The following is a 13,400-nucleotide window of genomic DNA, read 5'->3' on the forward strand; positions in this document are numbered from 1 at the left end:
TTCATCTTCGGAACAAAAATTAAGATAGTTTTGATGAAATCCAATGGTTCATTGGGGCCTGCATCGCCAGCAATGGTACTTCCTTTAGTCTAACCCTTTAACATGCATATTACTAGGAAACTGGCTATTTATTAGTACTTAAAACACATGTTAACGCATTATTCTGCATGACCATATTCTACATCCCTTAATCCAACCCAATACCTAAACATAATAACTACAGTACCTTCCTAACTGTTAATAAGCAGTAAATTAGGAGTTTATTGATGCAAAAGTCGTCAAAACTTTCAAATTAATTACCCCAAGTTTTACTCACCCTCAAGCCATCCTAGGTGTAGCCTATATGACTTTCTTTTTTCTGATAAACACAATCGGAAAAATATTAATAAATATCCGACGCATCCGAGCTTTATAATGGCAGTAAGCATTACCAAACGAGTATGAGCTGAAGAAAGTGTCTCCATTCACATCAATCCATCATACACATACTCCACACGGCTCCGGGGGGTTAATAAAGGACTTCTGAAGCGAAGCGATGCGTTTGTGTAAAAAAAACATCGAAGAATTGCGAAGAATGTGTAAAACTCTAGCAGTTCAAAAAGCTTACGCTACGACCTACACCTTCCCTATTCAACTTACAGAACAAGTGTAACTGACGCGATGCCAGTTTACACTTTCTTTGTAACTTGAATACGGAAGGCGGTGTATTTTACTTCACAACTTGTTATATGGATTTTTTTCTTTCTTTTTTTTTACACAAATGCATCGTTCCGCTTCAGAAAGCCTTATTAACCCCCCAGAGCCGTATGGAATATGTTTATGATGGATGGATGGCTTGAGGCTGAGTAAAGCTTGGGGTAATTTTCATTTTGATAATGATACAGACAATTCAGCTTTGTCATCACAGGAATAAATGACATTTTAAAATATATTCGAATAGAATACGTCTTTTAAAATGTAATAATACTTCACAATATTACTGTTTCTACTGTATTTTTAATCAAATAAATGTATCCTTGGTGAGCATAAGAGACATTAATTTTATTTATTTATTTTTAATATAACAACAATACTGTGTAGCATATATGTTTTTACCCTTACTGAAGGCCAGAAGAGATTAAAAAGTGAGAGGGAGTGACTAGTCATGTGTGGAAAGGAGTATCCGGTTGTAAATACGGAAGCGGTCTGTCTATTTAGTCCTACAGATTTCCTCTGAGGTCCCAGCCAGGAACTTGTTTTGGAATCCAGGAGGCTGCTGCTGCCTCCACGTTTTTCAGCCAACACTCACCTCACAAGCTACATCCTGTGACTCACCATATCAGAGTCATGTTGAACAGTAACAGTTCCTGGCCTGATTTTTTTCCTGATTCCATCAGCGTGACCTACATACATCAAAAGAATAGATTTTGAGTGTCATTCAGAGACTTTCAGGATGCGACTCAAAGATTTAGGCCATGTTCAATTATGGAGTTCTTTTTTACTTAGACTTCCTGTGGCTTACAGTTTGCCATACTGAACCGTTTTAACTCCCACTAACCAATTATTTAGAAAACACACATTGATTCCCGGAACTGACCATAAGAAAAACAATAATTCTGGATGGATAGTTTGCCGTTTCCACTCTGTTATAAGAGCCATTTGAGTGGATTATTGAGCAACCCAAGTTTTGAATGACTTTTGTGCTCGCTAGAAACCATGAATATGTCCGAACCTGACTGGAGATTTTAATCAACATAAAAATCCAGATGAAAAAAAATAGGTGTGCAACTTTGAATGTGCAATATGCACCTCAATACATCCTAGTGACATCACTAAACCTAGATAACTAACTAAGCATATCACACAGCTCAGTAAGAATGCAATTGTACTTCCAAAGGATAAAAAGCCTGCTTTTGTCTGAGTCAACAGCTGTATTTTATGAGTCACAAGGTTCTCAAGCTGAGCTCATGATGATGCATGCTGGTTTCGGATGGAAATCATTTGTTCTTCGCTTTGGCCTCACTGATGAGATGTCATAGCAAAAAAAAAAAAAAAAAAAAATTCTGAAAAAAAAGAAGAAGAAAAAAAAGATTTTCTGTTGGCTATAATAATCAAATCCATCTGTGCAATGCTCATGTTAGAGGTGGGAGCTAGTCGTCATCTAAATCATTACACAACCAGTGAGCTCACTGTTCACCCTCCCTCACAGTCATAACGAAACTATGCTTGTTGAAAAGTGGCCACTGAGCAAAGTGACGCAATGTGGTATATCCTGTATTTTAGACATTGTGGCAAGGAGAGAGTATTTATTTGACATTTTGTGAGTCAGTCAGGGCAGAGATTTTTAAAATGCACCAAGATTCATCCCCTGGCTCTATATACAAGAGAAAGAAATAATGACTTCAACAGGGCCTTAACCACAAAGCTTAGGACAGAGATTTAATAAGGTTTCATGAGCTCTACTGTATGGACTTCAGTTCTGCCTCAACCATTAATTTCTGTGTAAATCATTCATATATCCATTGAATTGAAATTTACATAAGTCATGTACAACTATTTACATAAGAATGGTTTTACACACACACACCATACTATTCAAAAGTAGTGGGGTCAGTAAGATTATTTAAAGTGTTCACCAAAGGCTGCATTTATTGTAATATTGTGAAATATTATTACAATTTAAAATATTTTAAAATGTAATTTATTCTTGTAATGGCAAAGCTGACTTTTGAGCATCATTACTCCAGTCTTCAGTGTCACATGATCATTCAGAAATCATTCTAATATGCTGATTTGCTGCTCAAGAAACTCAAGAAAATTATTAATTTTAAACACAGTTGTGCTGCTTGAACTTTTTTTGTGGAATCCATGATACATTTTTTTTTATTTCATGATTCTTCAATGAATAGAAAGTTTAAAAGAACAGTATTTATTTGAAAAAGACATTAAATAAACATTATGGTAACATTATAGGTCATCTTTTGATCAATTTAGTACATCATTGGTGAATGTTGACTATGATTAACAAAGTTAAAGTTCTGCTCATGTTTCAAGGCAAATGATTTTTGTAAGAAAACAAAATGTTTTGTAAAACAGTCACTATACAGAGCATATTTAAAGGTGGTATGCGGTGTTCATAAAGACATTCATAAAGGTTTTTTTTTACCTTCATGAATGTCAAATGCATTGCTCTTGTAATCTGTTCAAGTAAGATAACCAACCCACAAAGTCACCAAACTAATAAGGTTGAGAACTGTGTGGACAGACTGCAAGGTTATGACACCCTACAACTCACTGTGACACTCCACCTCTCCTCAGTCTGAAATGCCATTTACATATAGTGACTAATGTAAAAAATGGCTGTTACATAACTATAGACAATTTCACTATCACGTCACCAGCGTTTACATTTCAATGTATTTTAGTGATCATTTGTCATTGTCATTGCTTTAAATATGGCATTTAAATTAAAGGGTTAGTTCACACAAAAATGAAAAATCTGTCATTAATTACATGTCGTTCCACACCCATAAGACTTTCGTTCATCTTCGGAACACAAATTAAGATATTTTTGATCAAATCTGAGAGCTCTCCGACTCCTCCATAATATAATCAACACTTTCAAGGTCCAGAAAGGTACTAAAGACATCGTTAAAACAGTCGATGTGACTGCGCTGGTTCAAATTTAATTTTATGAAGCGATGAGAATGCTTTTTGTGTGCAAAATCAAAACAAAAATAACGACTGTATTGAACAATTTCTTCTCTTCTGTGTCATTCACCTACACTGTTTACGTTCAGCGCTTCCAGGTTCTGTTTCAGAACGCCGACTCCTTATTGGTCGACGCTGTTCACATGACCAGCACGACGCATGCATGTGAAGCTGATGCAGGAGCCGGACAAAAATGAGTCAGCGTTCTGACGAACGAAGGTCTTACGGGTTTGGAGAGACATGAGGGTGAGTAATTAATGACAGAAATTTCATTTTTGGGTGAACTAACCCTTTTAAGAAATATTCTGATTTCATTACATAAAAAATACAGATTTTTAAAAAACTTTATATAAATTCAAAGCATATGCAGACAATCACTTAATTTGACTGTGAGCCTTTTTCATAGTCCACTGCATGACCGCAAATGATTATGCATCTTTTGTACAAACACAAAAGACCATTATCGGAGTAAACCACTGAAAGATAAACAGAATATAAAGATGAAAAATAATAAAACAAAATAAAAATCCATTCAAACTGAACAAAATGGCCAAAATATGATTATTTTTATTGAGGTAATTTATAATTACACGATTAATTTGAATACATGGTCACATAACTTGATCTAGATAAATATTAATATAAAACATTAGGTGTTACACGAATAAATTCAAGTATCTTTAAGTTACATTAAATGCAAGAAACATGATTCAAGATGTACCGTTTTATAAATCTTCTAAATAAAACAGACACGATTACATAAAAAAAAAAATCTACATTTATCACATTTGGACAATTTCTAAAATCACTGAATAAATCACAATGTAAGAATGTAAGTGACATCTAGAATAACAAAGAGAATGTGAACACGTAGTGGAATATAAAACAAGTCCACAATGTGCTCGTATACATTTATCTGCTCTCGCCATCACATGGATTCCCACAGAACATAACTCTGTTTTCCAAACGGGCACGTTCAGCCGCAAACACTAGTTTATGACTTGCCAATGTCTCCTTAGGACCTGACCTAATCAGAGTTGGGTCCTTATTCTATATTAAGAAAGAGAGAAGCATTGTAAGTAATCAAATTACTCAGATTCTACAACAAATACAGAGAAAAATGATCTATCGTCTCACCATCACAGCCGCAATGAAGGAGTCGATAAGGTGATAATCTGCAGACCCATGACCACCTTTACCAAAGTTGCCTGGAACTCTCATGTCTGCGGTGTGCTTTGTGGTCCTATTAGTGAGGAAGTCAAACACTTTGATCTCATGTCCATCATAGGACAGTTCCCCCTTGTGAGAGAATAAACAAATAGGTGTTATGCCCCCTTACAGTCTTCAAAGTGCTGGAATGTTGACATAAATGAGCATGAAGTCATACCTTACTACCATGGATAGATGTTCTGCGTTTACATATTTCCTCTGTAAATGCTACCATGGTGAATGCGGCAGTCAAGCCTCCTTCAAATTCCATGGTTACTACCTGCAATAAATGAATTAAATAATAAAACAATATACTTTGTTAATGACAGGAAACATCGTTACTGATTATCTGACAAGGAAGAATATACTGTATGAGATTCTCCAACCTGATTTGAGCACACATCATTGTCACATTCGTAGACACAGCGGCCATAAGGTCCTGTTGTGAGGGCTTCGGTCACAGATTCAATATCAGGAACTGAGTTTTTGCAAATCACTGAAACTGGCCAGCCAACATCCCCCTGATTTAATAATATGTAATAGATAAAGTATACATTCTTTTTGTATTAAATACATCACATGATTATAATAAACATCAAAAAGTGGAGTAAAGAAAGTTTTGGGGTCTGTATGATATTTTAATATTTTTAAAGTAAGTATTAGATGTTCACCAATTCTGCGTTTATTTCTTCATAAATACAGTTAAAATAATAATATTGTGAAATATTATTAAAATTTAAAAGGTTTTCTATTTTTATATATTTTAAAATGTACTTTATTCCTGTGAGGACAAAGCTGAATTTTCAGCATCATTACTCCAGTCTTCAGTGTCACATGATTGTGTCTTGCTGCTCAAGAAACATTTCTTATTATTATCACAGTTGGAAACAATTAATATTTTTGAAAAATACTGTAATAGATGTTTTTCAGGATTCTTTGATAAATAGAAAGTTCAAAAGAACAACATTTATTTGAAATAGAAATCATTTTTAATGTTATAAAAGTCCTTAAAGTCATTTTTGAGCAATTTAATGTGTCTATGCTGAATAAAAGTTTTAATTTCTTTTAAAAAAAATCTTACTGACCCCAAACTTTGGAATGGTAGTGTACAGAAATACGTTACTCTTTTCACTCGATCCAGGTAGATTTTCTTTGCAGAGTACGCACAATCCCCCTCTACAGGACAGTCTAAACAGCGATTTGCAGCGTTTGCTGGCTAGGAAAATTGCAAAATAATTACACTTTTAAGAAATCTCACAATGGCAATGTTTTTCATTTAACAGATAAAAAATAATATTACATAATAATAAAAAACCCAACCTTGTTCTCTTTTGTGAAGTGGCTAAGCGACCCAAATGATGAAACTTTTACACACCTGTAAAATAAAATCCCAAAAACTATTATTTCACCATCTAAACCAGGGGTGGGGAACGTTGATCCTGGAGGGGCCATTGTCCTGCAGAGTTTAGATCCACCTGAAGCTAATCAAGGTCTTCAGGATTACTAAAGTTACAGGCAGGCGAGTGTTTTTTTCAGGGTTGGAGCTAAACGTTAGTAAGATTAATACACAAAGAAGCTGGAAAAGTTATATTTGCGAAAAGGAGTGTTAAAAAAGGCAAAGACAGAGCTAAAACTTGAGAGCCTTTTCCATATTAGTGACCCAATAACATGAGGTTAAAAAAGACCATCCCATGCAATCAGCCTGAACATATAGAGAAACACTGATAAAAGAAGATAAGACATTCCATTCATTCTTTCTATCCATTCACTTTTTTTTTTTCAGCTCAGCTCTATCACATGTGTGCAAGTCATGTTAGATTAAGTGTACCTTCGTCCACCAGCCCAATGATGAATCAGATCCAAATCATGGCAGGATTTGGCTAACAGAGCAAAAGAGCTTTCTGCCTCGTTTCTCCAGTTTCCTCTGACAAAGGAGTGAGCAAAATGATAGAACCCCACCTATCAGAGAGGACAGGGCTGACACAACACAAAGAGACACTGCACGCAGCACACGCACACTCCAAGTTTATTTAAACACATCCTACCGGTTCGAAATGTTGAATGTGGATGACATCTCCAATTACTCCGCTGTCAATCAGCACCTGATTTGTAGAAAAAAATATTGTACGTTTACTTTTGCCTGAGAACTAATATAATTCTTTATTAGGATTTAAAGGAAAGTGTAACTACTTTTATTTTGTGGATGACTGGGTCGTATCGGAGAACGTGGCACACCGTGAGCATGACGCCACTCTGAATGCAAGTCTCTACAATCTCTGTGCAGTCCTCCTCTGTAACCTTAGAAATATTATTAAATTATTTAATTTAATATTAAATTAAAATCATACAAAAATCACAAACAATACCACAGATGTTTGTGTATCAATGAAATATAGTATGAGAGTGAAAAATCGTGTTTATGTAAAAAGAAAGAATATTCCATAGTATTCTTTTTTATACAATGGAAGTCAATGGGGACCAGTTACTGTTTCATTACCAGCATTCTTCAAAAAAATCTTATTTTATATTCCACACAAGAGAGAAACTCATACAGGTTTGGGACAACATGAAGGTGAGTAAATGATGACAGAATGCATTTTTGGATGTGTTTAGTTCAACCAAAAATGAAAATGATGTCATTTATTACTCACCCTCGTGACATTCCACATTCATCGTCTGAACACAAATTAAGATATTTTTGATGAAATCTGATGGCTCAGTGAGGCCTCTATTGCCAGCAATGTCACCGAACCTCTCAGGATCCAGAAAGGTACTCAAAGCATATTTAAAACAGTTCATGTGACTACAGTGGTTCAACCTTAATATTATAAAGCGACGAGAATACTTTTTGTGTGCCAAAAAAACAAAATAACAATTTTTCAACAATATCTAGTGATGGCCGATTTCAAAACACTGCTTCGAAGCTTTACAAATCTTTTGTTTCGAATCAGTTGTCAGGAGCACCAAAGTCACGTGATATCGGCAGTTTGATAGGCGATCCGAATCACTGATTCAAAACAAAAGATCCGTATAGCTTCGAAGCAGTGTTTTGAATTCGGGTGAGTAATAAATGAGAAAATTTTCATTTTTGGGTGAACTAACCCTTTAAACTGATGTCTGGAATGTGAAGTACAGAAGTTTATACAGAAATCTGTTCAATTAAATCTGTGACTTATCCAGAAGCAGAACACTGAAATATCAGAGTCCCTGAGGCTTTAACTTCCGGAACCCAGGCTGCATGCACACCCATAAACCCATGATTGGATCATTTTCACCCTCACGATAATGGCATATGCTGGGTCGAAATTAACAGTGGCTTGGGCCAAAAAACGCCACCAAAATGGATAAAAAGTCCCCGAAATTCAAGATAATGCCCCTGAATGAGTTTTCTTGTTTTTTATATTTATAGTTTACACAAGCAAGAATGCTGTTTTCCCGAATATCAGCACAATTGCAAATGTGATATTTATTTTATACAACAGTTCAAAAACCAAGAAGATAATATGAAATTTCTTTCATTTTAGACACAATATTGTATGTTTTTGCCAACGAAAATAGTTCTAACCAAAGCCACAGCAGAACAGTTGTGCATCTCCGAGCAACACACAGTGGTGTTTCGTTCCTGAATGAATTCACGTTTGGAAAGAATCAGTTGAGTGAATGATTCAATGACCCATTCATAAAGTCAGTCACTTGCTTTGTTCCTGAATGAATAAGCCATTTTGAATGAATCGGTCATGGAGCCTTTTGGCAAAAAGTCACTTACAGCCATTGGTTTCTCCAGCAATACATGGTAGCCTTTCTTAGCTAAAGCCACAGCAGGGTCCTGAAGAGCAAAACAATGGTTGGACACTGCAGACAACTTGAAGTGCAAGTTATGTCATTCATTAACAAGTAAAAATTTGCTAAGCACACCATGCTGATCTAAAAAAAACTGTATCATGTGAACACTGACCAAACACAAACCTTGTGAAGACGATCGGGTGTGCAGATCAATACAGCATCTGCAAATTTCTCTCTCTCTGCTATACAATGCCAATCTATGCAAAAAGCAAACAAATGTACTTCAAAAAGAAACACAAGCAACACTTTTATTGTAACAAAAAGCTGGGAAATGAAGCTGGACATACCATTGAAAGTGTTTTGATCAGCTACTTTGTGACGTGCCTGAAGCTTCTTTCGAGCAAAATCTCTAGGGTCAGCAATTCCTACTACCTATGAGGAAACAGTTATAGTCATGGTTATTTTGGTGGTGTTGAAATAACAGAGTTGCTGACTGTCGATGTGAAGATTAAAACACAATTCATACCCGCATGCGATCAGGATAAATCACAGCATAGTCAGAATAATTTTCTCCTCTGTTGCCAGCTCCAACCACGATAACATCCACAGGCGAAGGCATTATAGCAGACCCCTGCAGATTTAACAACTCATAGACATAATATTTTTTAAGTTTCATTCTTCCTTCAAGCAAATAATCAGTAAATACTGGCCAAACATACATAATTTGATCTAAATATTAAATAGTCTAGCATTTGACATCTTACCATGCAAAACTCCTAAGACTGAATATCTGTGGTTGGGACTTTGCTTTATAGGTTTGTCTTTCCTTTAACTTCACAGGATTATAAAGGTCAGTGTGGCTTTATGGTGGGTTAGATACTAGTTACCAGACTGCAGTAAATCATTAAGTCAAAAAAGTGACATTTTAGCATGGTATTTATGCTAAATCAAATCTTTGCAGTGACAAACAATAGACTGTGAATCTGAATGGCAGAGACATTAAAGCGAACTTGTCTTTTTGTAAACACATCAAACGTTTTGTGATATTATCTGAAATAATAAAGGGGCGGGTTTTGTTTTTTCAAGCGTTACCTTATATCGAGCTCCCAGCGCGCTTTAACAACGCAATAACGCCTCACATCGGACTTCTTGATCCTGAATCAGGTTATGTGCGTGATTACGTGTATAAATACAAACGTCACCCGTGATTACATATATAAACATATGTAAAACAAAACAGAGAGACAATTTAGGCTGACAGCTTCTGTTTCAGATGACTGGAGCTCTCGGCTCATTCACTATGGATTTGTTACTTCCGTGTTTACGTTTGAGCGATGACGTTCAAATGACGCAAGAGCAACACTTGAAAGAACATGCCATCGTTCCACGGAACACATACAATTTTTGAAGAACATCCTGGCCTAAAATTACAAAGAAACGCCATAAAAGCACTTGACGTCCAAACACCACCATGGGCTTTTTACCCCACTAGTGATGTAAACATAATACTGAGTAACATATCAGTTAAAACTTGTTCAAAATAACCACTTCTGCAAAGGTTGTACCATTTTGTGTTTATTTTTACCTTACTTTAATAAATATTTAAAACATCTTACTTTAATGAATAAAAAGCAATAAATACAACAGATATGCAAATATTTTTGTAGTATTTAGCAACATTTAGCAAAAAAAATATATTTAAATCATTGGTTTTATGTTAATATATGTAGGCTTTTGCATCAAGATCACCTGAGGCAGCACTCCCTCTTGTGGACGCAGTGATAAATACAGCTGTCAGAATTGAATCGGTAATGCATTTATTTAGTTTTTACCAAAATCTACATTCACACATTTAAAAGGTGCAACAATTTGTCATATACTGGATTTCTTTTAGCTTTTAACTGTTCAAAACTCACCCACGCAATAATTTCGGTGTCACCTAAGAGCCACTTCATAAAATTTGCTGACGACACAGTGGTCGTGGGACTCATAACTCGAGACAGTGTACAAAGAGGTGAGAGACAGTTGTGGTGTACTGAGTGGTGGAATTTCATCAGAGTAAGACGATATATGTCTGAACTTGAATAGACATTGTCTGGGGGACAAACATCCTAACAAGAACTACAAGACTGAAGCTTTTTCAACAGTCCATCAGTCAGCTGAACAACGCCGTGTCCCCTCCACAAATCAGAAAACTGCTGAAGTTACTGACCTACTAAGCCCAATTAGTTTCCAATACAGACATAATTTCTATATGCATTATCTCACAGAAGTGAGTACACCCTCACATTTTTGTAAATATTTATCTTTTCATGTGACAACACTGAAGAAATGACACTTGTATAACAGTGTAAATTTGCTGTCCCCTCAAAATAACTCAACACACAGCCATTAATGTCTAAACCGCTGGCCACAAAAGTGAGTACACCCCTAAGTGAAAATGTCCAAATTGGGCCCAAAGTCAATATTTTGTGTGGTCCTCTTCCACTCCTCCATGACGACATCACGGAGCTGGTGGATGTTAGAGACCTTGCGCTCCTCCACCTTCAGTTTGAGGATGCCCCATAGATGCTCAATAGGGTTTAGGTCTGGAGACATGCCTGGCCAGTTGTTCACCTTTACCCTCAGCTTCTTTAGCAAGGCAGTAGTCATCTTGAAGGTGTGTTTGGGGTCGTTATCATGTTGGAATACTGCCCGGTGGCTCAGTCTCCGAAGGGAGGGGATAATGCTCTGCTTCAGCATGTCACAGTACATGTTGGCATTCATGGTTCCCTCAATGAACTGTAGCCCCCCAGTGCCGGCAGCACTCATGCAGCCCCAGACCATGACACTCTCACCACCATGCTTGACTGTAGGCAAGACACACTTAGGTACTCCTCACCTGGTTGCTGCCACACATGCTTGACACCATCTGAACCAAATAAGTATCTTGGTCTCATCAGACCACAGGACATGGTTCCAGTAATCCATGTCCTTAGTCTGCTTGTCTTCAGCAAACTGTTTGCGGGCTTTCTTGTGCAACATCTTTAGAAGAGGCTTCCTTCTGGGACGACAGGTCTGAGCACTGACAGGCTGACAGGCTGACTCCCCACCCCTTCAACCTCTGCAGCAATGCTGGCAGCACTCATACGTCTATTTCCCAAACACAACCTCTGGGTATGACACTAAACACGTCAAAAAGTTGACGTCAATTTGATGGGGGTTTTTCTCGACATCAATTGAACATCAGTGTGTGGACGTCAAATGGATGCCAAGTTTTTGACATCAATTTGGCATTTTTTTTTCTACATCAATTGGACATCAGTGTTTGGACATCAAATTGGCCTAAAAAATTTACGTCAATTTGATGGGGGGGGGGGTTTTCAACATCAATTGGACATCAGGGTGTGGACGTCAAATGGATGCCAAGTTTTTGACATCAATTTGGCTTTTTTTTTTCTACATCAATTGGACATCAGTGTTTGGACGTCAAATTGGCCTAAAACATTTACGTCAATTTGATGGGGGGGTTTTTCGACATCAATTGGACATCAGTGTGTGGACGTTTTTTTTTCTACATCAATTGGACATCAGTGTGTGGACGTCAAATTGGCCTAAAAAATTTACGTCAATTTGATGGGGTTTTTTTTTCGACATCAATTGGACATCAGTGTTTGGACGTCAAATTGGCCTAAAAAATTTACGTCAATTTGATGGGGGGGGGTTTCGACATCAATTGGACATCAGTGTTTGGACGTCAAATTGGCCTAAAAAATTTACGTCAATTTGATGGGGGTTTTTTTTCGACATCAATTGGACATCAGTGTTTGGACGTCAAATTGGCCTAAAAAATTTACGTCAATTTGATGGGGGGGGGGTTTTCGACATCAATTGGACATCAGTGTTTGGACGTCAAATTGGCCTAAAAAATTTATGTCAATTTGAATGAGGGGGGGGTTCGACATCAATTGGACATCAGTGTGTGGACGTCAAATGGATGCCAAGTTTTTGACATCAATTTGGCATTTTTTTTTCTATATCAATTGGACATCAGTGTTTGGACGTCAAATTGGCCTAAAAAATTTACGTCAATTTGATGGGGGGGGGTTTTCGACATCAATTAGACATCAGTGTGTGGATGTCAAATTGACGTCAAAAAATTTACATCAATTTGATGGGGGGTTTTTTCTACATCAATTGGTCATCAGTTTGTGGACGTCAAATTGATGTCAAAAAATTGACGTCAGTTTGATGGGGTTTTTTTCCACATCAATTGGACATCAGTGTGTGGACGTCAATTTTATGTTTTTTTTCCCACATCAATTGGACATTAGTGTGTGGACGTACAATTGACAAATTTTATGGGGGGTTTTGCCACATCAATTGGACATCAGTGTGTTGACGTCAAAAAATTGACGTCAATTTGATGGGGGTTTTTTCAACATCAATTGGACATCAGTGTGTTGACGTCAAATTGACGTCTTAAAATTGACGTCAATTTTTTTTTTTTTTCGACGTCAGTTGGACATCAGTTTGTGGACGTCAAATTGATGTAAAAAAAATTGAGGTCAATTTGATGGGGGTTTTTCCCACATCAATTGGACATCAGCGCGTGGACGTAAAATTGACGTGTTAAAATTGACGTCAGTAGAACATTTGCATAAATTAGACGTCAGGGCTGTTTTGACGGCTATTAGACGTCTTTTAGACATAAAATTGCTTGCTGGGTGGAGTGGCAG

The 13,400-nt window shown here is 36.8% G+C and overlaps 1 protein-coding gene across 9 annotated transcripts; it reads right to left on the bottom strand.

Moving 5' to 3' along the window:
* Positions 1-4,241: 4,241 nt before the first annotated feature.
* On the bottom strand, positions 4,242-10,022 carry zgc:154075 (uncharacterized protein LOC556929 homolog). Of its 9 annotated transcripts, none has more exons than XM_048178394.1 (15): positions 9,775-10,022; positions 9,447-9,514; positions 9,209-9,313; positions 9,030-9,114; positions 8,866-8,939; positions 8,666-8,725; positions 7,090-7,197; positions 6,945-7,001; positions 6,728-6,858; positions 6,220-6,274; positions 6,023-6,115; positions 5,286-5,420; positions 5,078-5,179; positions 4,828-4,989; positions 4,242-4,740 (listed from the first exon to the last, which is right to left on the bottom strand). In XM_048178394.1, exons 2-15 carry the CDS (start codon positions 9,447-9,449, stop codon positions 4,603-4,605), a joined length of 1,308 nt encoding a protein of 435 aa, XP_048034351.1. In that variant the 5' UTR covers positions 9,450-9,514; positions 9,775-10,022; the 3' UTR covers positions 4,242-4,602. The 9 variants fall into 9 exon arrangements, with proteins under 9 accessions (XP_048034351.1, XP_048034349.1, XP_048034354.1 ...); XM_048178392.1 differs by having other exon boundaries at positions 9,209-9,328; XM_048178397.1 differs by lacking the exon at positions 9,447-9,514.
* Positions 10,023-13,400: the final 3,378 nt, after the last annotated feature.

This window comes from Megalobrama amblycephala, linkage group LG24 (genome assembly GCF_018812025.1).
Source record: "Megalobrama amblycephala isolate DHTTF-2021 linkage group LG24, ASM1881202v1, whole genome shotgun sequence".
Taxonomy (NCBI): domain Eukaryota; kingdom Metazoa; phylum Chordata; class Actinopteri; order Cypriniformes; family Xenocyprididae; genus Megalobrama; species Megalobrama amblycephala.

What these genes read in the sequence shown, in the direction of transcription:
- zgc:154075 (XM_048178389.1), bottom strand. Translation starts at nt 9,403, where the DNA reads ATGTATGTTTGGCCAGTATTTACTGATTATTTGCTTGAAGGAAGAATG. An exon ending in TTTATCCTGATCGCATGCGG is followed by an intron (nt 9,115 to 9,208) that starts GTATGAATTGTG and finishes GTTTCCTCATAG; the next exon opens with GTAGTAGGAATTGCTGACCC. An exon ending in TGCTGGAGAAACCAATGGCT is followed by an intron (nt 7,198 to 8,665) that starts GTAAGTGACTTT and finishes AATATTTCTAAG; the next exon opens with GTTACAGAGGAGGACTGCAC.